At 36.0% G+C, this 24,981-nt stretch overlaps 1 protein-coding gene across 7 annotated transcripts in view; it reads left to right on the top strand.

The window, feature by feature from the left end:
* The window catches only part of LOC105223560 (protein kinase C, brain isozyme), a 150,105-nt gene that overhangs the window by 79,270 nt on the left and 45,854 nt on the right, over window positions 1-24,981 (top strand). For 6 of the 7 annotated variants that reach the window (XM_049451924.1, XM_049451920.1, XM_049451917.1 and 3 more), the window contains one exon: window positions 14,007-14,033. The exons of the other annotated variant lie outside the window; for it this stretch is intronic. In XM_049451924.1, the coding sequence (XP_049307881.1) occupies window positions 14,007-14,033 (27 nt within the window). The remainder of the gene's footprint in view (window positions 1-14,006; window positions 14,034-24,981) is intronic. 7 annotated transcript variants of the gene reach the window in all.

Here is a 24,981-nt window from a genome sequence, read left to right as displayed (position 1 = left end):
ACTCCGAGGGCTTGTAAATTTTCCACATACGTAGCAGAACAACAATAGGCCAATTGGACACTTATTCATTTTAATTTATTTTGTTAATATACAAGGCACTAAAACAATGTTCTTTCCGCGAAGTCAAAGTCAAATTAACTACTGCAATCTATGCTTAAATTTTGACTCTTAGGCAAGCATTTAACGTTTCTTTCAAACGTTACTTGTTGTTATTTCTTATCAGTGCAGCAGTGGTTAAAAGCTTGACTCGTTGCTTGCTGATTTGTGTTGGACATTGATAGATGAGTCTAATTAAATTTAATTTAAATATTGTGTACAAATTTATGATACTTATTAATAACACTTATAAGGTACAAAAATAATAAAACAGCACACAAACATAGTTAGTGTAGCTTTTTTAAAAAATACAAATTTTGTTAAGTTTTTTTTCTAATGGTTAGTTTGTTCAGAACGTTGTCTTTGCTTAAGTTTCTTACTATTACAATATGTCACTTAATGTATAAGTATCAAAGGGCAAATTAAAATATTGACGAAACGTGAGGGAAAAAACATTAAAAAATGGATTAAATTTCAGTTTTTTCGACATATAGGCTATAAGGACACAAAAAATATTGATTTTGGGGTTTACAGTCATCTAGGAACTTAAAGACGGACTTATTCTGAGAAGCTTTGCCAAAGAAACTTTACCAAAAAAGGCAACATTAAAAAAGTTAGAGACCGAAGAAAAATGTGCCTTTCTCTTACAATGGGCCACTTTGATGAAAAACTTCAACAAAAATTTTTGTATGAAACCATGATTGTAACTCAAAAAAGTAATGATGCAGTTCGATTCGTAGGACCCGAAATAGGGGGAAACCGTCGAATTTGGTCTTGTCTTTATTTTTGACTATGACAGTGGTTATAAGAGATCAATTTATGCCGACATTTAGGGCGATTGCATGGAATACTTGATGGTTTTTTCAATGAATAGGGAAAAATTTATTCCTATAACATTGCATACAAATTACAGATCCAAGGTCAAATTTATCACCTAGCGGGTTCATTGTTACCGCTCCCCGACGCTAACCATCAATTTTTACAAATATATTTCATCGGAGATAAAAAACGTGAATTAAATCAACGTTGCACAATTGGTTCTCACACAAAAAGAGAAATTCTTTGCGAACTACAAGATTTTTTTCATCAGCACAATGAATTAGTCCAATTGTTCAAAACTGCTATGGATCGGTTGCCATCTGATAATCACAGAATCGTTATAAGAGCCGATAAAACTCCAACTGGAGAGCATTCAAGAAGATTCAATGCACCAACCATTGATGAAGTGGCCATTGTGATTAGTGGCGATCAGTTTAAATCTCGAGATATTATACTTCACCGTAGAAATGAACAATTACAACGTGTTTCGGAGCTTCATCGTTGTTACGATGCATTACAGTATCCTATATTGCACTGGAATGGCCATGATGGATACCATATAAATATCCCAATGATTAATTCAAGCACAGGTATATAATATACATATATCGTGCTCATAAATATTTGGTTTAAATAAAAGATTTCGATTTTGAATTGACAACTTCTAAATACGTTTTGAAACGTATTTTTTACAGGTCTTGATGCTCAAAAGAAGGTCAGCGCCATGAATTATCTAGATATATAAAAATGAAACCCGTTTTTCCGTTGTCACGGCATCACGCGTGAATGGCTGGACCGATTTCACTAATGCTTTTTTTGTTGTATTTGTTGTTATTAGGAAAAGATTCTTATGTAAAAAAAAAAGGTGCGTGGAGTCCCTACGCGCGGATGAAGTTATACTTCGTAGTGATATTTAGAAATGCATATCATTTAGGATAAAATAAAAACTAGAAAACTTAAATTCACATTTTATAAATTTATTATATGTTTGTATACTTGTGCATTATTTTTTCGGCAATGTATGCAAATATATGTACATATAAGTATATATGAATGTATGAACATGCAAGTCAATGCGCGCACATGTAATAAGTATATTGATAAGTGATGAAAATATGATTTCAATTTCTGAACGCGCACATGCATATACGTACACTCATATGAGCATGTGCAGATACACAAGATAGGATAGAAGATGTATGCCTTTTAACATAGTCAGAGCTGTTAAAAAGGGATTAAAATTAGTAATCAATTGATTTAATATATTTTTTTAATTAATTCGATTATTAATTTTTTTCGCAATTCGTTGATTAACTAATGATTTAAAATTAATTTAATCAAAATTTAATCATGATTAAAGGGAATTAATTTAGTTTGAAAAATTTATTTACAGATTAAAAAAATTTAATCAAAAACTTAGTTAGATTAAAAATTTTGATTAATTTGGATTAAAGTGGATTAAATGGCAATTAATATTCCATTAATTTTTAAATTTATTGTTATTTATAAATCATATGGTGAATTTAATAATACAATAAATAAATAAATAATAACAAAATATAGTCATTAAAATAATTCAAACAAAAATTTAAACAAACAAATTTAACAATATTTCAATAATTTCAACCATAAAGATAAAAAAGATTCAATTATTTGCTTTTAACAATACTAATTTTTCAAATGAAAAATCGTTCAAAGCATTTCTTCTGGCGCTATTGATAATTCCTGCGAAAGAGAACAATCTCTCCACAGGCGCTGAGGATGTCAGAGGCGTATTAAAATAGAGCGAAGCTTGTTTTAACAAGTCATACTTCTGCCATACTGCGCAATTTTTTATTGGGTCCGCAAGATATGAGTACAACTGCTCCCTGATAATGCTTTCAAGCTCTACTTTACTATAGCCCAAGCTCTGTGAAGTTGTCGTTTCCTCGTCTGCATCTATAATAATAGAAACTAGTAATTTTTAACGAAAGTAACTAATTTATATAAATTTACTAATCTCTTCCAAATCAAAAAAGGCGATTTCATCCTCATGGTTAGAACAACTCTGCTTTGTTGGAACTAGTTTTTCAGCAACAGCGAATTTTAAAATGCATTCTAAAGCTCGGGTGATGATAATTTCAGTGGTCACATTGGGAGAAGTCCTTTTCAGAACGGAAAGCCAATTCAGTTTGACATTTGGAGTTAGTATAGCCGCTGTGACTGCGGTATCTGCCTCTGGAGCGAGATCAAAATATTTGGAAAACCTCTTCCGTAATTTTTCATCGAGCTCAACTGCCATGCTATTCAAAGCGAATTCGTTATTTTGGCTCAACTTTTGCAGTTTATTGCTTAATGTCATATACGCGGGTAAGAGAAATCCAAATTTAATATTTTTCTCTCCTTGGAGGAAGTCCAAAGTTTCGGCTATTGGTTCCACCAGCATTTTATAGGACTCTAAATACTGGATATCCCCTGCTGTGAAACTCGGAAGACTTAACTTTTCGCTAAGGTCATTTAAGACATCTTTGTGCTGTAATAACTTTACGACGGCATCATATAATGAGTTCCATCTAGCAGAACCAATGATGAACCAATGGTACTCACTATTACCTCCGACGATTTAGGCCAACTGGATTTCTTCCACAGGTTATTACATTTTTCAAATATCTGGAAATATGATACAGTGTTTAATTTTAAATTAGGGAAATAACGCATATACATGCAGATTACCATTTTATGCCTTATGTATGCTGGCTCATCACGTTTTAAAATCGATATAAGATCTGTTGTTGCCAACAAATTCAATGTGTGGCTCGAGCATCTGTGATGTTTCGATAACAGTGTACTTTCAAATGAAATTACCTCATCATTGTCATCCTCCATATGGTCACAATTTTCTACGCCATGATCTTTGAAAGTTTTAACAAAGTTCGACCCATTGTCGGTCACTGTCATCACAATATTGGTGGCACTAAGGCCAAAGTCACTATTTATATCACGTATTGTGTCATAGATCCGATCAGCGGTATGTTTTCCAAAAAGCCGTTTGCACGCTAATGCCGCTGATTTCCGTTCGAAGTCCTGTGTTAACCAATGGCAAGTGTAACCAAAAAAGCTTTTGTGGTTTCCAGACCAAATATCCGCAGTTGTACAAAAGTGTTTACATGATTGTATATCTGCTTTTATTTTGGTCAGCATGTTTTCATAACGTGTTTCCAATTTTTTCATTGCAGTTTGCCTGCACATAATTTTTCTACCAGTGCCTTCAAACATACGTTCAAAGGATGGTCTGTCCACAACAGAAACAGGCGATGCTGAATCAACAATGAAATCTAAAACGCTGTCGTCAAACTTATTTTTGGGCGAGCCTTGATAGTCTGACTTCAAAATTTTAAACTTAGTGTAAATGTCCGCATGTTTCAATTTAAGATGCGTAATGAAATTGGAAGACACATTTTCAAAACCACGAATTCTTTTGCCACAGGTTACACATTTACCAATAGTTATTTGTTTTTTACCGTCATTTACCTGATAAAAGAAGCAATGATTGTAAAAAGTTGGAAGTTTTTGTGGCTACGAACAAATAACACAAATCAAGGAACTACTTACACTCACGCCTTTTACTGAACCAATACATACATAAATAAATCAAAACAATACAAACTTTTTCGATATCAACGTAGAAGTTTGGCTGGAAAATTGTCTTATTCAAGTACGCGGCTTCTATACAAGCTTTCTTCACAGGCGGACCATCTTCAAATACTTTACGCTTCGAAGTTTTCCTAGGGGGGGTATAAGTAACATCCTTAAAAATGTCGTCACTTGAGAAGTCATCACCACTAAACAGTTCCTCATCATCCATTGTGTCTGCATATGCGAAATGTTAGGTTATACTTTCTTCAGTTGTTCAATTCATTGTATACTGTTTTTATAATTCTTATAAAAATACTCACACTTAATTATGAAAGTCAACAGTCGATGATAAAATGTCTTTAAACAATCAAACAAGACTTAATACAAAATGCGTTTCCTCAACAAAACAAAAAACAAAACAAAAAAAAACACTCGCAAGCACACGTGTATAAATAAGCAATATCCATTGGCGAACATATGTTTACTACTAGTAAACAAACAACAGTAGAGTTGCTAAATATTATTAATATTGCTTAGACTCATAATATAAGATATAATAACACATGAAATAATTTAATAAACTATTATTTTTTAATTAATGCAATATTAATTGGCATTTAATCCACTTAAATTCAAATTAATCAAAATTTTTAATCAAACTAAATTTTTGATTAAATTTTTTTAATCTGTAAAATAATTCTTAAAACTAAATTAATTCCCTTTAATCCTGATTAAATTTTGATTAAATTTAATTTTAATCATTAATTAAAAAGGAAATAGCATTTAATCTTAATTTAATCAGTTAATCAAGTTATGAAAATACTTTAATCAAATTATTAATGATTAAGATTATTAATCGATTATTAACAGCTCTGAACATAGTATACTATACAAATAAATATTTTTCTTACTAGTAGAAATTAAATTTATCACAGCAATATTATGTATATGTATATTGCTGCGATAAATTTATTTTCTATTAGTAAGAAAAAAAATATTTATTAGTATAGTATACGATGTTAAAAAGCAAAAATTTAAAAATGAATTCTGTTGAGATTCGAACCAGTGTTCACATCGTCACAGTCTAGACGCTTACCACCAACACCACCATTGACACTTAGGTTTCGTTGACTTAAGTATGATTTGGTTATGCATGCAAGAAACATACGATGGTTCTAAAAATTTTGTTTAACTATAGAATATATGTACATATACATTTGCAGAACATTTGCTTTCGCAATAAATTTAAGGTTGTATATGTATATACATATTATGTATATGTATATTGCTGTGATAAATTTATTGCGAAAGCAAATGTTCTACAAATCATACTTAAGTCAACGAAACCTAAGTGTCAATGGTGGTGTTGGAGATAAGCGCTTAAACTGTGACGATGTGAACACTGGTTCTAATCCCAACAGAATTTACTTTTAATTTATCTAAGCGCTTATCTACACTTAGGTTTCGTTGACTTAAGTATGATTTGGTTATGCATGCAAGAAACATACGATGGTTCTAACAAGGTTGCGAGGTTGCAAGGTTGCGCAACTTTGCGTTACTTTTATATGGAAAGTTGCGCAACCAGAATCTATCGCAACCTTTTCCGGCGTCGTATAAGAAGTATAACTTCAAAAATTACGAAAATTGCCGGAAAACGCCTAAAAACAGTCCATTTGTATATATGTAAGTAAAAATGAATGTTTGTTTGTTAGTAAGGTTCGGAAATAAAAAAAAACTTTTCATAAGAAAAAGTCGAAAAATTGGAAATTTCCAAAAATTGACTTTTTTCATACAATTCTGTTTTCTTTTGTTTTTCAATATTTTGATTTGTAAATTATTTGAATCGTTCAATTTCGGTCGCTTGCTCTTTGATTCCGGCTATTTAAAAAAAAAATGTTGAAAATTATTAAGTGAAAACTTTATTTTTGTTTCAAACGAAGTGATCAATTACAGATTGAAATTTGTTACGAAGCCACGAAGAGGTCCCGCTAACATCGGTCGGTGTTCTTTTTGCCATCAACGCCAAGGTACATGAACGAGTACTCCCAGGATGCGATGACATTGGAATTATGGATCGGGGTCAATCAGCAAGCGATTGTCACGTTGTCACAGCACGACTTTTCAAACAACAGTTACAATGTTCTTCTTTGGATGGTGGATAGTGGTTCTACCAGATCAAATTGACGAAATCATTTCTGCGGAAATTCCTGATGCAGAGAAAAATCCAGTATTAAACGAAGCGATGAAAACCAATATGGTTCATGGGTCTTGCGGACACCACAATTCCACTTCGGTTTGTATGTCTAACAATAATAAATGCACGAAACACTATCTAACGGGTGATTTTTTTGAGGTTAGGATTTTCATGCATTAGTATTTGACAGATCACGTGGGATTTCAGACATGGTGTCAAAGAGAAAGATGCTCAGTATGCTTTGACATTTCATCATGAATAGACTTACTAACGAGCAACGCTTGCAAATCATTGAATTTTATTACCAAAATCAGTGTTCGGTTCGAAATGTGTTTCGCGCGCGTGTTTTGTTCAGCGATGAGGCTCATTTCTGGTTGAATGGCTACGTAAATAAGCAAAATTGCCGCATTTGGGGTGAAGAGCAACCAGAAGCCGTTCAAGAACTGCCCATGCATCCCGAAAAATGCACTGTTTGGTGTGGTTTGTACGCTGGTGGAATCATTGGACCGTATTTTTTCAAAGATGCTGTTGGACGCAACGTTACGGTGAATGGCGATCGCTATCGTTCGATGCTAACAAACTTTTTGTTGCCAAAAATGGAAGAACTGAACTTGGTTGACATGTGGTTTCAACAAGATGGCGCTACATGCCACACAGCTCGCGATTCTATGGCCATTTTGAGGGAAAACTTCGGACAACAATTCATCTCAAGAAATGGACCCGTAAGTTGGCCACCAAGATCATGCGATTTAACGCCTTTAGACTATTTTTTGTGGGGCTACGTCAAGTCTAAAGTCTACAGAAATAAGCCAGCAACTATTCCAGCTTTGGAAGACAACATTTCCGAAGAAATTCGGGCTATTCCGGCCGAAATGCTCGAAAAAGTTGCCCAAAATTGGACTTTCCGAATGGACCACCTAAGACGCAGCCGCGGTCAACATTTAAATGAAATTATCTTCAAAAAGTAAATGTCATGAACCAATCTAACGTTTCAAATAAAGAACCGATGAGATTTTGCAAATTTTATGCGTTTTTTTTTAAAAAAAAAGTTATCAAGCTCTTAAAAAATCACCCTTTATTTTGCAAAGAAAGGCGACAGAAGCCAAAGCTTTCATTGACTTCAATTTCATCATTGCCTGCTGAGCTGTACACACCACGATACACGCATTAAGGCTTCTTCTTCGCGTGCAGAATTTAAAAGTATAAAAGCAGGGCATTAAAATATGACTGGAGAAGTGTCAGAAACACACATACACACACACGCAAGGTCCGCAAGCAGCACAATGAGGCAGTACGCTTGCATGCAGCACCGAGCTTCACCCTACAGTGGTTATAAAAAGTTGGAAGGAAAGAGTGTTCGTATCGGCAACTGCAAAATGCAGCAGGAGAAACGCAATCGCATGGACTCAAGCGATGCCTCCCATATAGATGTGAGTGTTTGTATTTTCACCATAAATCCATATATATTCAAAGACTGTCGTAGGCACAATGGATCTACCTTCACTTGACTGCTTTGCTTGTGGATTTGAAAGTTGTTTGCCAAAATCTGTTTGCGCCAGTCGCATAATTCACTTACAGCTCTTCCCTGTATGTGTGCGTCTAAATTGTTGCGCATTGTGCCGCAATGACACCAGCTGCTGGTTAAACTAAGAAGATAGGAAGTGCTAAGGACGGAAGGAAGGAAGGACTAAATACGAGTGTAACCGTATATTTTATACTCTTGTATTTCGCTCAAAGCTCCGAAAACTACTTCAGGCGCTGGTAAATTTTAGATAAAACAAGAAAGGAAGGACTAAGAAAGAAGCGCTCATGCTCTTATTTCATGCTCATTCATGCTCTTAGAATTTCAAGACTTAAAGCCAGGCTAATTCTTTAGATCCTTTAGATACATAAGGCTTAATAGTTTATATTGGATCTAAGGCAAGTTTTAACTCGATTTTACTCATTCTAAGCAAAAATATGCATTATTATAAGAAAAAACACGTTCTCCCAATTTTATTAAGATAATTAACATATCGGCCGATAATGCGGTATAAAGTCATCCTGAAGTTCAAAAATCTTTATATTGATATTCGAAAAAGTCATTTCGCATTTTGTCAATAGATAGACGTTGCAGACGTTTATCTCTAGTGTTACTATTCACATTATGTCATACCATGTTGTGTTGGAAATGTGAGATTGTAAGCTTCATTCAACCAAAAACAATTTGTTTTTGGAAAAATTATAAAAAAGATACATACGAGTATGTTCAAAAATGAGTGAAAATAATGAAAAAATATTTTCAAAAATTTTGTATAAAAATGTGAAGAATGCCACGCAAGCCATGAAATTTGAGACGTTTACGGAGACGATGCTGTATCAGTTCGTGTAGCACAACAATGGTTCACTCGCTTCCGTTCTAGTAATTTCAATGTGACAGCTGCACCTCGCTCTGGTTGACCTATCGTTGCAACGGTCAATAAAATTATGGTAAAGATTGACTATGTTGGTCACATAACCAGCCATGACATCGCTAAAAATTTACTATTCATCATCAAATGGTTTTGCACCATTTTGAAAAATCTGGCTACAAAAATACGAGGTGTGTTCAAAAAGTATCGCGAATCGTAACTGACAGTTTTCTTCGATTGCAGGGCGTGGTGCATCATGAGTTCTTGCCACAGGGAAGAACGGTCAATAAGGAATATTACCTGCAAGTTATGCGCAATTTGCGCGAAGCAATCCGCCAGAAACGCCCGGATTTGTGGAAGAACAAAAATTGGCTTTTGCACCACGATAACGCCCCTGCTCACACATCGTTGCTTGTGCGTGACTTTTTGGCCAAAAACAACACACTAATGATGCCGCAGCCACCGTATTCTCCAGATCTGACCCCTTGTGACTTCTTCTTGTTTCCCTAAACTGGACGCCCATTAAAGGACGACGTTACGCTTCTCTTGACGAGATAAAAACGGCATCGAAGGAGGAGCTGAAGAAGATAAAAAAAATGATTTTTGAAGTGCTTCGAAGATTGGAAAAACCGTTGGCACAAGTGTATAATATCTCATGGGGATTACTTTGAAGGGGACAAAACAGATGTTCATGAATAAATAAATAATTTTGAAAAAACACAAAATTTACGATACTTTTTGAACACACCTCGTAAGCTCGATATTTGGATACCACATGAATTGTCTTTGAAAAATTTAAAGGACCAATTTAACAACTGCGATTCTTTGCTGAACCGAAATAAAATCGTACCATTTCAGAAGTAAATGGTAACACGCGACGAAAATTGGATCAAATACGACAAATATGTGCGAAAAAGATCATGGTCCAGGTGTGATGGAGCTCAACAAATAGTCGCAAAGCAAGGATTAACGCCTCGAAAGGTAATGCTGAGTGTTTGATGGGAATAGAAAGGAATCATCCACTATTATCTGCTTCAGCCTGATCGAACAACTGATTATAAAATTAACTGTCAACAATTGATGAGATTGAAGCAAGCAATCGAAAAAAACGGCGAGAACTGATCAACAGAAAGGGTTTTCGTCTTGGAAAAGGACAACGCTAGACCACATATATCTTTCATGACTCGACAAAAACTGGGAGAGCTTGGCCGGGAAGTTTTGATGCATTCACCATATAGCCCTGATTTTACACAATCAGACTATCATTTGTTTCAATCAATGCAGAAATCCCTTAATGGAGTAAAGTTGGCTTCAATAGAAGCCTCTGAAAATTCCTTGTTGCAGCGTTTCGCCGAGAAACCAGAAAAGTTTTACCCAGATAGAATAATATCTCTAGCGAAAAAAACGGCAAAAAGAGCTCGATCAAAATTTTTCATATCTGTTGATCTAGGTTCATTATAAATATAAAAAATAAGTTAAGGTTTGATTAGAAATACGAAAAGGTTTTTTTGACTTCCAATATATCATACAAATCTCTGAAGCTCTTTATCATTACTAAGAAATTGTGACCAAAATTTCCACCGACCAAAACATTTTATAGGAATATATTTGTCACGTAACCAGTAAGGATCAGTAAACCAGTTTTACGTGGCTCCAATAACCTTTACAACCTTTAAAACATCTTTCCTAAACTATGCCTTCGCTGAATCGTGGAAATAAAATTTTAAACCGCTATAGGTTGCCTCGGAAATATTTTCAATTGAAAATTTACCCCGTAAGAGAAGAGAACAATTGCTCTTTTGTGGGCATAAATTTCCTACTCATTCACTCACATGCTCAAAACTTCACTCAATCAAATGTGAATGGTTTCGAATGCGCGTAGGCGTCCTGACAATTCAACACACTCACAATGCTCACTCACGCAGGCAAACAGTCAATCAATCAGTCACAGGGTCAAGCAGGCATACAAAGCAATATAACAACAATTGTGAGTTGCCACGCAGCGCAAATACCAATGTGGTGAATAAAAACTAGGCAACAAAATTAAATTTCCGTTACACAATGCGCGCGTGCATCTCTAATCCCTTTTTCGTCACATTTGGCAGGTCCAATGCCACTTGAGTGGACCTTGTCAACGACACTTGTGGACAGTCAACAGCAGTACTTACGCACTTCTGTGTGCTGCCACACACACCCACAAATACTAAAGCATATAGAAATAGCTGAGGCATTTGTATGCCTGTGTGCGTGCGCAGCGCTCGAGCAGTACGCTTTAGCTGTTAGCCGCTGCTGTCTGTAAAGGATTTTAGTTTTTAATTAATTTTGAAGTGGCAGCGTGTGTTTGCTTCGTCCTTTCCGAAAACTACAACTATGTGTATATATGTTTGTGTGTAGTTGTGTGGCTGCCCGAGTTTAACCTTCTGTTGCGGAGAAGCGTCATTTAAGCGCTAGTCCTACGCGTTATCATTACTATTAATCCCTGTTTGTATTGTCTTTAAATATTTTGTTGTTTATTGTTGTTGTTTTCGCTATTGCGCTTTCGCTTCTGTGTTTGGTTGCTAACTATTTTTTGTATGTTGCCAACGTAAATTCCATTTATTTTTGTGTTGATCGTCCCTAAATTAGAATTTAATGCCATTAAGTTGAAAGTTTATTAAATTTAGCATGTTGTTATAATCATTTCGTCGGAAGGGTTCTATTAGCCCAATTAAGATCTATGTGGTAAGGCAAAGCTGTGGATGTTTGGCACGTGTAAGCGTTTTTGCAATATTACTTTTGAAGTACAGATTTATATGGGAATAAATATAGGTTACGAAAAAGCAGAAGAACACAGTCTTTGATATATTGGTGGTCGAAAAAGCCTTTTCGTATTTCTAATCAAACTTCAACTTATTTTTCAACTACCTTATATTTCTAAGAAACTTCTTCTCCGACTCGTCAAAAAACGAGAACCGCGCAGCTGTAACTATTTTATTGTACTCGTATTATAGATGCATTTCACTACTTTAGTGAAGTATCCTCATAATGCCTTACACTGAACGAAACTAAAAATGAAATTAGACTGTTATAGTTCTTCACATACATTTCCCCATAAAGAGTGAAAAGTGAATCGAAGATACATGTATATAATACCTACATTTTCATAGATAACTTAAGAAGAGTCTTATTTTTTAATTTTAGTCTTGCAACAATATTTTGCAAGTAAAGTTTTCCACATGCACAAATATGGTATTTGATAAATGAATAATGAATTCTTTCTACAAATATTTTTTTGTACATTGCTACTCACTCGACTGACCGTTTTCTCACTGAGATATGTCATGTAGACTTTTGCTGCTGTCACAAGAACTTATCTAAGCGCTTGTAAACAAATTTATCGCTTCAAGAAGCCACTTGTGACCAAATTCATAAATACATTTGACACTTTGGTGACAAGCTATTTAACGCCCATAGCACCCGAGATGTTCACACGGGCCACGCGCACTTGCCAAGCAGCTTGCCAACTAGACAAGCGCGAACAAAGTAGCCAACACTGAACAATTAAATGATAAATGAGCGCATAAATTCATGACAAAAGCTGCCACAACTTGTGCTGCGACAAAGAGAGCCGCAACAGTGAGCGTATGCTATAACCGTTACATTGTCACTTTCAATAAGACCATATGTTACAGCTGATAAGGATGCGGTGGAGTAAATAATCAATGAGGCGGTGAATTTGATAATGAGATAACATGTGAGCTTACGCAAGCAAACATTTACAACTGTTATGTACAATACATTACTGTTAAGATAATAGCTGCCGTGCGAAATGGTTATGATGAATTGCTTTGAGGGTGGCAATTTAATTAAAGCGTAAAGATTCTACGATTTTTTTTCGATTTTATTAAAAATAGTTTCACTTGATTTATTTTCGTTCATTTATTGATCATGAGAGAAATTAATGAGCGCCAAACTCGTGAAAATTGATTAATATTATAATGATAGCAGCTTACTTTATTTAATTATTAATCTTGAATATTAATTAAATACTAATTTAAAATATTGTTAATTACTTAATTAATTCTCACGTACATTTCCTAATTTTTAGTTGTCTACTAAAGAAAAAATAATGAAAACTTAAGAGTTATGACAGAAATTATCAAACCATTACTTCAATTAATTAGAAATTTAAAATAAAGTGCATTTAATTAACTATTTTCAATTTACTTGATAATTTATTTTTGATCAATTATTTGGCGTAAAAAAAGTTATTAATTAAACATGAAAATTTCAAAAATTGCCAAAATGTAATTATAATATAATTACTAATTAGAGCAGCGGCTATTAGCAATTATATACATCTCCCTATTTATTGGGTAAAAAGTAATCTTTTAGCGATTAAAATAACGACAACTCAAAAATGCTGTGATTATAATACCATTACTTCAACTAATTACTCCTTTGAGAATACCAACAGGTATAATGACTAATAAGAGAAGCGGGAATGGATGTAATAACTCAAAAGTACAAGACCATTACTTCAAGTAGTTACGCCTTTGAGAATACCAAAAAATAGCTTTAATACGCTAACGTGCTTGAAAAATGTTACTGGGTTGTCATTTCGCAGAAAAAACCTTATATTACTTTCAGAATCCAAGAAAAAAATCGGAAAACTCTAAAGTAAAGTGACTTGGAAATTTTTGAGTAGGCAATTTTCGACCATCCATCATCATTACTAAGAAGTACAATTCATTATTCACGCATGTAGTTTTTCTTTAGGAAAAGTGAGATCATCCACATTTTCGTTCAGCATTTCTAACGGCTTGTGGTATAGCTAAGGTTGGTAGTTTGGCAACTTTTTGGATGAAATTTCAAAATTTTGATATTTTTTTCTCAATTTTATTTATTTTCAGTGGTTATCAAGTGGGCTATCGATGGATGTAGGTATTATTTCAAAAAAGAAAAAAATTTAAAAAATTATGTAAATATTTGGAAAAAACTCACATATTACAATTACTTGCTATTATTCACATATGTACATTTTCAAAAATTTTTAATGTACACAAGCTGTTTGGCTCCACATATATCGGTTCTCCTTATACAATATATATTCTTATTATTTAACTCACTCCGCCATAAAGCATCATGATCTTAATCTTCATTGGGTTACTATGCAGCACACTTCGACTGTATATACTATGATTTAGTTATATTTATTGTCAGCATTACTAAGCATTTCAGCAAGAGCTGTACAATTAATATGCGACGCACAAAAGCATTTCATATGGTTTTTAGGCGCATAACCCAAACAGTAACTGACAAAACATGTTTGTAATTAAACTTTTGCAATTAAGTAGGCGTGCAGACTGTTTATCGCATATTTAAGCATGAATTTTGTAAGCATAATTACTTGACGCATATTTAGTTAAATTTAGTTACGCATACGCCGTGGTGCACTTGGAAATTTCTATACTTCAGGCAATCGAAACCCTAGCTCCCCAGTTTTTTTAGACCTCTTACGATGTATCGTATGCGTAAAAAAAGCTCATTTCTCAGCTTTCCTCCAACGAGTCCTTCTCTGCCATGCGTCACTCGAGGAAATGTGAGCAGAGAAGAAACATCCATGGCTAGTTGCGGTTGCAATCCAAGTTTTTTATACAGAAATGAAAATCCGCGTGAACTCCATAGTACCTAGGCTAGTAGTCAACTAAGTCCCAAATTCTCTGAGTCTGAGGGCTACGTTCACTGGTGCTATATGCAGCAAAACATCTAAAGCCATAGTTGGTTTGGTTCGTAGAGCCACAAATACTGATGAAAGCAAATCGCTGAACACTCGCCAATTTTTTCGCGAGTGTAAGTTTTTCTAGTGCCTTCCTCCAAACAAAATTTCGTAGAACAATATAGACTTTACTATGGTTTCATAGAGCCAAAGAAGAATTTTTAGTGAGAGTCCCATTGTTACCAGTGGCTCCCCTGCAGCTGTACAGGAAAATCAATGTCTTTCTTGCTATTTCTTCGATGCTGGGTTTCCACGAGAGCTTCGCATCCAAGGATGAGCTCTAGGTACTTTACTCTGCCAGCAAACTGAAGACACGTTCCTTCCCTTAATGGTGGATAAACCGTCTGTATTCTTGCACTTCCCAGTTAATAAAACCGGTTCGGTCTTTCCAGGGTTTATGGAGAGACGGTTTCAGCAGCCCAGTTCTTACGATAATAAGAGATGCTTAAATTAAGTCGCACAAAGTATTCAGAAATTTACCCTCTACAATAAGGGCTGGCATCCTCAAGCTTTTCCAGAAGATCATTCCCAACCATGATCCAGAGAACTGGACTCAGAAGTCATCCTTGCGGGGTGTAAGGATTGTGCCCGCACACTACGCCATTCCGACAAGATCGTTCTATCGTCGAGGCATGTTTGAAGAGGAGATGCTTGAGGTTCATCCCCAAACCTATCAAACGCTTCAGTGACTGTTTCCAGCAAAACTTGATAAAGCCCCCTTTAGCCTAATTTAAGCTAAATTATTAAACCTTTTCACTACAATAACAATAATTTACATTATGAGCACAGCATACCATGCAGGCATTAATAACATTGCCTAACCACACCGCGAAACACGCAACCGCGACTCGATAATTTAATACAAAGTCAAGCAAAAGTTAATTGAAGTCTTAAGATAACGGTAGCAGCCTTAGTTGCCATTGTTTGTTTAAGTAAATGCAAAGTCATTTGAAGCTTTGCGTAATCGCATAAAATGTGTGGCTGATAAATGAAGGATAAAGCAGAGTTCAGACTGTAAATGAGTTTTGAAGAAAGAGGTGAGATGAAGAGGGTTAGTTTAAAAGTTGATACGAAGGCGTATGTTCTGAACTAAGTTGCCAGCCTTTCTTTCACATTTTTTTAAATATACTAACCAGCCAGTTAAGCCAAAGACTCGCATAAGAGCGACTGATGTTTTAACAGCATATAACTCAGGGAGATCACCAACATTACCTATAAAGGGTAAACTAGGTCACATCAGCCTAAACTTATTCACAAAATTATTTACCAGTTGGAAATATCCATTATTGGATCATAAAATTCCTGAGAATTGGCCAAGTACTTCGAAATGACTCTGTCATTTGCAATTGTCCAGTTCTAAAGGGTGATTTTTTAAGAGCTTGATAACTTTTTTTTAAAAAAAAAACGCATAAAATTTGCAAAATCTCATCGGTTCTTTATTTGAAACGTTAGATTGGTTCATGACATTTACTTTTTGAAGATAATTTCATTTAAATGTTGACCGCGGCTGCGTCTTAGGTGGTCCATTCGGAAAGTCCAATTTTGGGCAACTTTTTCGAGCATTTCGGCCGGAATAGCCCGAATTTCTTCGGAAATGTTGTCTTCCAAAGCTGGAATAGTTGCTGGCTTATTTCTGTAGACTTTAGACTTGACGTAGCCCCACAAAAAATAGTCTAAAGGCGTTAAATCGCATGATCTTGGTGGCCAACTTACGGGTCCATTTCTTGAGATGAATTGTTGTCCGAAGTTTTCCCTCAAAATGGCCATAGAATCGCGAGCTGTGTGGCATGTAGCGCCATCTTGTTGAAACCACATGTCAACCAAGTTCAGTTCTTCCATTTTTGGCAACAAAAAGTTTGTTAGCATCGAACGATAGCGATCGCCATTCACCGTAACGTTGCGTCCAACAGCATCTTTGAAAAAATACGGTCCAATGATTCCACCAGCGTACAAACCACACCAAACAGTGCATTTTTCGGGATGCATGGGCAGTTCTTGAACGGCTTCTGGTTGCTCTTCACCCCAAATGCGGCAATTTTGCTTATTTACGTAGCCATTCAACCAGAAATGAGCCTCATCGCTGAACAAAATTTGTCGATAAAAAAGCGGATTTTCTGCCAACTTTTCTAGGGCCCATTCACTGAAAATTCGACGTTGTGGCAGATCGTTCGGCTTCAGTTCTTGCACGAGCTGTATTTTATACGGTTTTACACCAAGATCTTTGCGTAAAATCTTCCATGTGGTCGAATAACACAAACCCAATTGCTGCGAACGGCGACGAATCGACATTTCACGGTCTTCAGCCACACTCTCAGAAACAGACGCAATATTCTCTTCTGTACGCACTGTACGCATTCGTGTGGTTGGTTTAATGTCCAATAAAGTAAACTGAGTGCGAAACTTGGTCACAATCGCATTAATTGTTTGCTCACTTGGTCGATTATGTAGACCATAAATCGGACGTAAAGCGCGAAACACATTTCGAACCGAACACTGATTTTGGTAATAAAATTCAATGATTTGCAAGCGTTGCTCGTTAGTAAGTCTATTCATGATGAAATGTCAAAGCATACTGAGCATCTTTCTCTTTGACACCATGTCTGAAATCCCACGTGATCTGTCAAATACTAATGCATGAAAATCCTAACCTCAAAAAAATCACCCGTTAGATGCTGGTTAAGTCATTTGATAGGGATTACCCCTATAATACACTGAGATAGAAAAAATTAATCTTTAATTTAACAAAACCAAAGGACTGATACCGTCACTCAAACGGACGAATACGAAGATAAAGAAATCTGGAAAAAGTTCTGAATGCATAAGATCTATTTTGGGCAAATATTATGGGTCTAAACAACACAGGACTGATAACTGTGGCATTCCTCGAGCTATAAAAGCTAAACAGATCGGGTTCGCAATGAAGTTTTCTTATATTATAAACCATTTCTGCGATTGTACTCTTTCCTTAAATCTTGAACAAACTCGGCTATAACTGCGTAAGCGGTGTCTAAGCTACCAAAGAAGAAGAAGAAGAAGAACCGACCTTCAGAGAGCTTCCTCTGTTAAAAGTAATAATACCATATAGGTTAGAATGAACACTTCCACAAGTTTTGGTATATGAGAAGTGTGTCTGCATTTCGGGTGCGATGCGCATTTGTCCGACGGCAGCATTTAAAGTCATGCTGGAGCTCATACCCTTTCACTAGTAATCAGTCAAGTTGCCAAACACACATTGCTTCAAATGCCACATTGCTTCATCATACTATTGAAGGTTACCTTTAGCAGTAAGACTAATAGAGTGATCCATTCTCAAACCACTGGGATATTTCAATTAAGTGGTAAACTGACGGCTTGAAAACGTCGGAGGGGATTGGTGCCGGAGTCGCAAGACCACGCACCAAACGGATCATAAATCAATCCAAACTCCATACCTATGGAAACGTATGACTATACTTAGCGATAGACCATTATACTTCTACAGCCGTTCTTAATGGGTTTTTTAGTATACCTAAGGTTTAAGAGATCGACCTTTTAGATGACGAACAAATGTTTTTTCTTTCGACCCATCCTATTTATCTTGATTTTGTCGTTCCAAAGCACGTTCTTCGAAAATTGTGCTAAGTTGTCGCTGTGGTGTTTTTGCAAATGCAAGTCATGTATTGATGTGCCGTCAGGGTTGGTGTTTCTTGCTAATACGTCCAAAAAGCTCGGGACACGTCCACAGCATATTCGTTATTTACTTCGACCAAATTTCTCTGGCTGATTTAAAAGTGTCAGCTTTGCTCTTCCGTATTACGCTTTTGTAAACACTATTTACGGTTTTACGGAATCCTGGTTTCCTTGTTCTTTTTGTTAACAAAAGATAGGTGTATTTTTGTTGCAAAAAGGGAATTATATACCATTTTTCGAGAAAATTGTTCCAACAATTTTGGCAGGAACTTTTCCTTTTTTGTACATATCGCGCATAAGTGCTCGTTTTCCGTAACAAAATTGCAGCGTATAAAATGTAATAGGAAATAAACGATATTTTTGAGCAGCGTAATTAGAACTGACAAGTAGAAACATACGACACTTTTATTGTTCAGCTACATTCCGATTAAAAAAAAAATTTTTAAGTAATATTGGATTCGAATTTGTGCTTTTTATATTATATGTACATACCTGTACAATATACTAAACAGAAGTAATTTAAATTACATATCCTCGTATTTTGAGCAATAAAAGATACTGCTCGCATTGAACTTTCTTCGTTTTACCCCTCTTTACATAATTTAAATGTGTGTAAGTCCAGTAGTATAAACGAATTGTAGACTTTTAGATTTCAAAGTTTTTCTTCCGTGTTTTACTATTGTACATAGGCTGCTATATATATTTCTGGACTAGGCAACACTAAGTGTTGCCAGGTGCAATCTGACATTTCCATTGGAAAGTTTGACATTTTTTAGCAAAACATCACTCGGAAAGTTTTGTCATTTAATCGTGAATTGTTTTATTTTTTTTTTCAAAGACGAATTCCGTGAAGGTCGTCCAAAAGCAGCCGTTGTGCCAGAAAACATCGACGCCGTACGTGAACTGATAATGCAAGACCGTCATGTAACATACCTTCAGATAGAGGCATGCCTATGCATTTCTCCCACCAGCATATGAGGGCTATCTGATAAATAACCGATCTCAACGTGAAGCTAGCGGCACATCTGAAAAAAAAGTTTCTACTTCAAATTGTGCATATTATAATAGCTACTCGCCAAAATTTCAGAAATTTATCTTGCGCAATTATCTGTTGACAGTCGTTTTTGTGAGTCTATTTCGATGATTTCCCCAAAATGGAATATCGAGCTGTAATTAAATTTTTATTTTTGAAAGGCAATACGCCTTCACAAATCAAAGATGAGTTGGACTCTATGTATGGTGACTCTGCACCATCGTTTACCACCGTAAAATTTTGGGCAGCTAAATTTAAACGTGGTCGCAGGAGCTTGGAAGATGATGAACGTCCTGGGCGTCCAAAAACTGTAACCACTAACGATAACATCGCTAAAGTTCATCAATTGGTACTAGATGACCGCCGGATTAAAGTTAAGGAAATAGCTGAGATTATGAAAATGTCAAAAGAAACTGTTTGTCACATATTAAACCAAGATTTGGGGATGAGAAAGATGTTCGCGCGTTGGGTGCCGCGTTTGCTTACGCTAGACCACAAACGTGCGCGCATGAACATTTCCAGCGCTCTGTTAGCTCAGTTTAGAGGCAATAAGACCAAGTTTTGGCGCCGATTGATAACTGTAGACGAAACTTGGACTCATCATTATACGCCCGAAACAAAAATCAATCTATTATTCACCAGATCTAGCACCAAGCGACTTTTTTTTGTTTCCTCAACTTAAAACTGCGCTCAGCGGCCAGAGATTTTCGTCAAATGAGGAGGCAATCTCTTTCGTGAACTCGTATTTTGCAGACAAAGACGCCAAGTACTATTTGGAAGGGTTGCAGAGATGGGAGCATCGCTGGGAGAAGTGTGTGGAGTTACAAGGAGACTATGTAGAAAAATAAAAAAAAAAAATTTTGAAAAAGTCGCGTGCATCATGGTTAGGTCAGTTATTTATCGGACAGCCCTCGTACATTCGATATTGCATGAACACCTGGCCGTAAAAAAGGTTTGTTTTCGTTGGATCCCGCACAATTTGACAATCGCTCAAAAAAAGGCTCGTGTGGATTGGTGTAAATGCTGAATAAATACGATCGCGGCGCTTCAAAAGACGTTTATAAGATCGTCACAGGTGACGATTCATGGATCTATGCGTATGAGCCCGAAACAAAACAGCAATCGACCGTGTGGGTCTTCCAAGACGAGCCAAATCCAACGAAAAAAAAAACATTTTCGTTGATAAATATGCCTACTTTCATTATTAGGCCAGAAATATATATACTCGTAGCAGCCCTCATATACCGTAAAGAATGAACAAAAAAGTTTGCCTACAAAAACTACAACGTAAATAGAAAGAAGAAACAGATGGTAAAAGCCATAAGAAACCGTTTTTACTACAGAACTATTTGCAAATAAAACTAAAATTTATTTTACAATAGAATTATTTTAACCGTATTTTTAATACTTCCACAAAATTCGTATATTTTACTGCTTAGAGCAAAAATAGAGAAAATTTGGTTGTTCAAAGCACTACTCAGTAAAATATTTCTAAAATAATACGCTCTAATGCAAATGCTTTTTTGCCGTTTCACACTCGTTCGGCACTTTTTAGCGTTTCCCGAATATATGCACATTCCTAGGTCTCACCACATACACCTACACACATTCGTAGGTTCTGGCTTGAACGTGTCAATGGCGCTAGTCACGTTCAGAGCATTTATTGCAACAAAAAATGTACTCGTTCACTTGTTAACGGTAATTACTGACATTGTCATTTAGCGTTGATGTCTTTGTGTGAAATGTTTTATTTTACTTTTATTTTTATTAACTTTTGTTTTACTTTTAGGAACATTTTTAGCGCATTTACTTCTGCATTTCTGGGCGTAATGCCGAACAATGTTACAATTATTTGCATTTTTCAACCTGGTCTTTTTAGCGCCAGTTTTGTTTTTCTAAAGGGAGTAATTTATGCTAATGCTACTCATTACTTTCACATCTCGTCGCTGTTTTTTCATGTGAAATATATGGAAAATACGTGTCCTAAATAGAAGACGTTAATCTTGCACTGATTAGGCTTTAAGTGAAAAAGCACAGAATTTCAAGGCAGTTAGACAAATCATATTGCAATAAGTAAGCTATGAAAAAATATGCATTAAGTACCAATAAAATATCTGTAAAGTATATAATAAATTAATAAAAGACAAGCTTTAATTACATTTAATTACTTCAATAGCGCGTAAAGTACAACAAAAATAATTCGCTTAGAAGAAAAAATAAATTCTCACACACCAACGCAAAATTACTACAAACGAAAACAAAAAAATTATGAGCTGTGCCGGAAATATTCACTTTACACGTCTGCACAAAATAATAAAAATAAATAAAAAAAACACATGATTGTAAACTTCTAGGCATAACAATCCGTTATGCTGCTCATTTCACAACGCTACACGTAGAACTCTGCGTACCGCACCCACATCCGCACCTGGCAAAAAGGCATTGTAGCAAGCGCAGCAGCGAAATAGAAAAGTGCTAACTCATATCACTGTATGTGCTTGCGTATTTGTAGGTGTGTGCGCTGGTGTGTGGTAAATCGATAAAAATAAAAGCATATTTACAGGCGAATAGCCACAGGCGAGCAGCAAATCGGCGACGCGCATAAATTCTAGCGAGCGCAGCAGACACACAAACACAAACATATTCAGAAAATATATTTTATATATATGTGGAACTGAAAATGGCATTTTTATAGTTACCTTGTATGTGCTTATGCGCCACAAAGTATGCAACATTTACGGGCGTCATTATTGCGGCAACTCATGGCTGCTTAAATGAATTGAATTGGAGCGCGCGGTGGCAGTGGCGCTATCACTCGTTGCCTGAGTGGCTGACTGATAGAAAGTCCGCCTCTTAAAGTTATTTGTGGATATGTGGTTGCATGTATTTGTGTGAGTGTAACATTTAGAAGTGAGTGTGGTAGATCCTCTGTACTATTTTAGTTTTCATATTTTGTATTTTTACACGCTCATCTAGCAAGTAATCCATCCTTTTGCATGTTGCTTCCCGGTTTATAGTCTCAAGGCATTGATTAATTACATAGAAACGTGTGTTATGTATTTTATATATTGTATATATGAAATAGGATTGAAATAAGTCGAAGTTATTATGAGTTATTGAATTGCCAGAAGATATGTCGATTATTTAGCTTTACTGGTTACTACATATTAAAAATAATTTACAAAATTATATAGATGCTTAGAAGCTCGTTTTTGAATTTAATGAATAGCCAGAAGGCTCGCGAAGCTAAATTAGGCGAATACGGTGGTTGGGGTACGACATTGGTTGAAAATATGGAAAAAAACTCGCTATGCAGTAGCATAGGATGGTGAAAGAGTTGTCTGCCCGTAATTCCGGCATATTTTTATCCATAACTCTCAAATAGTATTCCTTGTTGGCAGTTTGACCAGTCGAGAAGAATTCAGAGTACACTACACCTCAATTATCGAAGAAAAATGTCAACATAACCTTAATTGACTTCGAATTCGAATTCGGCTCATCTTTTCCATTTTATTCGGCAGAATGATCGTCAGTTTCCGGATCGCAAAGATCCAAAACTCATCGCCAGTAATAATACGTTTCATAGAATCCTAATAGTCGGAAAGAATTATTTAACAGACGTTAACGACACGCTGTTTTGCGAAAAAATTTTGTGATTTTGGAACCAATCGAGCTTCACTTTTCTTACGATCTGTGACACGGCACACCTCAGCGTACCAGCTGTTCTTTTGTATTTTCCGACAACTAATTGTTTCGTTTGGAACTGTAGGTAAAGAACTTGAAATGCCGGCCCACAGTTTCCGTATACCGAGTTGCAGAGAAGAGCCCTCAGAGACCGAAATTCGAGTAGAAAATCGTTCGGCTGTTTTTTGTTATTGCAGCTCTTTGACCCTTCACTTTCCTTGTGTTTGTTAACGTGCATTTTTTACTGCACAGAGGCGGTTGAGTATCTTAGCTACAATCTGATAATGATCCGAGTCGATATTTGGACGTCGAAGCGTACGCAGATCTAAAACACTGGATACATGTCTTCCGTCTATCACAACAGATAACCATATTTCGGTTGCCGTTAAAGTCGATCAGCCTCAACCCATTTGGGGATGTTTCGTCAAAGAGGCTGAATTTACCTACCGTTGTGCCAAAGACACCTTCTTTGCCCACCCGGGCGTCAAAGTCGTCAAGCACGATTTTTACATCGTGGCGGTTGCAGCTCTCATAGACCTTACATCGTCCTTCTCTTCCGTCGGGGTGTAGGCGCAAATCAGCGATATGCTGAAGAACTTCGTTTTGATGCGGATTTTGGCTAGACATTCATCCACCGGGGTCTCTCTTCCACTACGAATCCCACACTGATTTTGTAGTCTTTTATATGATCACTGTAGTATTCAACGCATTTTTTGGACGACGGTAGCCTTTACTTTTACGGGCCTTTAACCCGCTGGGCAGGTTCCATGTCCATTCTCTTTCATCGTCATCCTTGATGCGTTTGCTGTAGTCGTCGAGAATTTTGGTCCCTTCTCATTGTGCGCGTTTTTTGTTTGGTGGACCCCACTTTCTTCTATACTTTATCCATGTATAGTGGTTACTAAAGCCTATCTGGCTTCCGTGAGATGCCAGTAAGTTGTGACCTGTCATTAGGCCAACAAGCCTCCTGTAGTTCTTTCGAGACCGTGTGAGTAAAACGCATGTGTGTTTTACTTCCACTCCCTTGGATTTGATATTGGCGAACCTGCATGTTCTTAAGGTATTCTATCTCATCCTGATTATTCTCTAGCTTTTTTGGAAATCTCATTATGTACTTGTATGTATAGTTTTTAGCGACTTACTTATTTACTGCACTAATTCGATAGCCAAACCGATACCAATGTTGGCAATCTCAGCAGCTATTGTATTATGTTTCATTGAATACCTTTATGGCATGCAACCCAGTATTTATGCAACCGCTTTCCGATAACCGCTACCTCTAATGCTTTCCTTCATTCTATGACGTAATACAGTGTAAGACTTTTGCCTTAATTGTCGCCTGGAAGATACTCAAGTGTTCCAGAAGTTTGAAGAGTTACCTGAGATGCACGCTCTTAGCTGACTTTGAAATACTTGCTCGCATATTTTTCGCTCCATAATAATAATCCATAATAATAATATTTTACATATTCGAAAAAAGCCCGCATTCTCCACAAATAATACATTTCATTTGCCTCCAGTTCTCCAAAGTGGCATCTTGAATGATTCCATCACACAAAATGGACCGCAGTGAGTTGGTACACAAACGCCAACAAGTACGGTTTCAAAAATAAAAATAAAAATATGAATTTAATGTGGCACAGTGCCAAGCACATTTTGGTTTAATATTAAGGTTTTATTGTTGTGAAGCCACATACGAAACAACTAAAAGACCAACAAACAA

The sequence above is a fragment of the Bactrocera dorsalis genome, chromosome 3 (assembly GCF_023373825.1).
Source record: "Bactrocera dorsalis isolate Fly_Bdor chromosome 3, ASM2337382v1, whole genome shotgun sequence".
Taxonomy (NCBI): Eukaryota; Metazoa; Arthropoda; class Insecta; order Diptera; family Tephritidae; genus Bactrocera; species Bactrocera dorsalis.
Note: the sequence above shows the minus strand (reverse complement) of the source record. Positions and strands in the feature narration are given on the sequence as shown.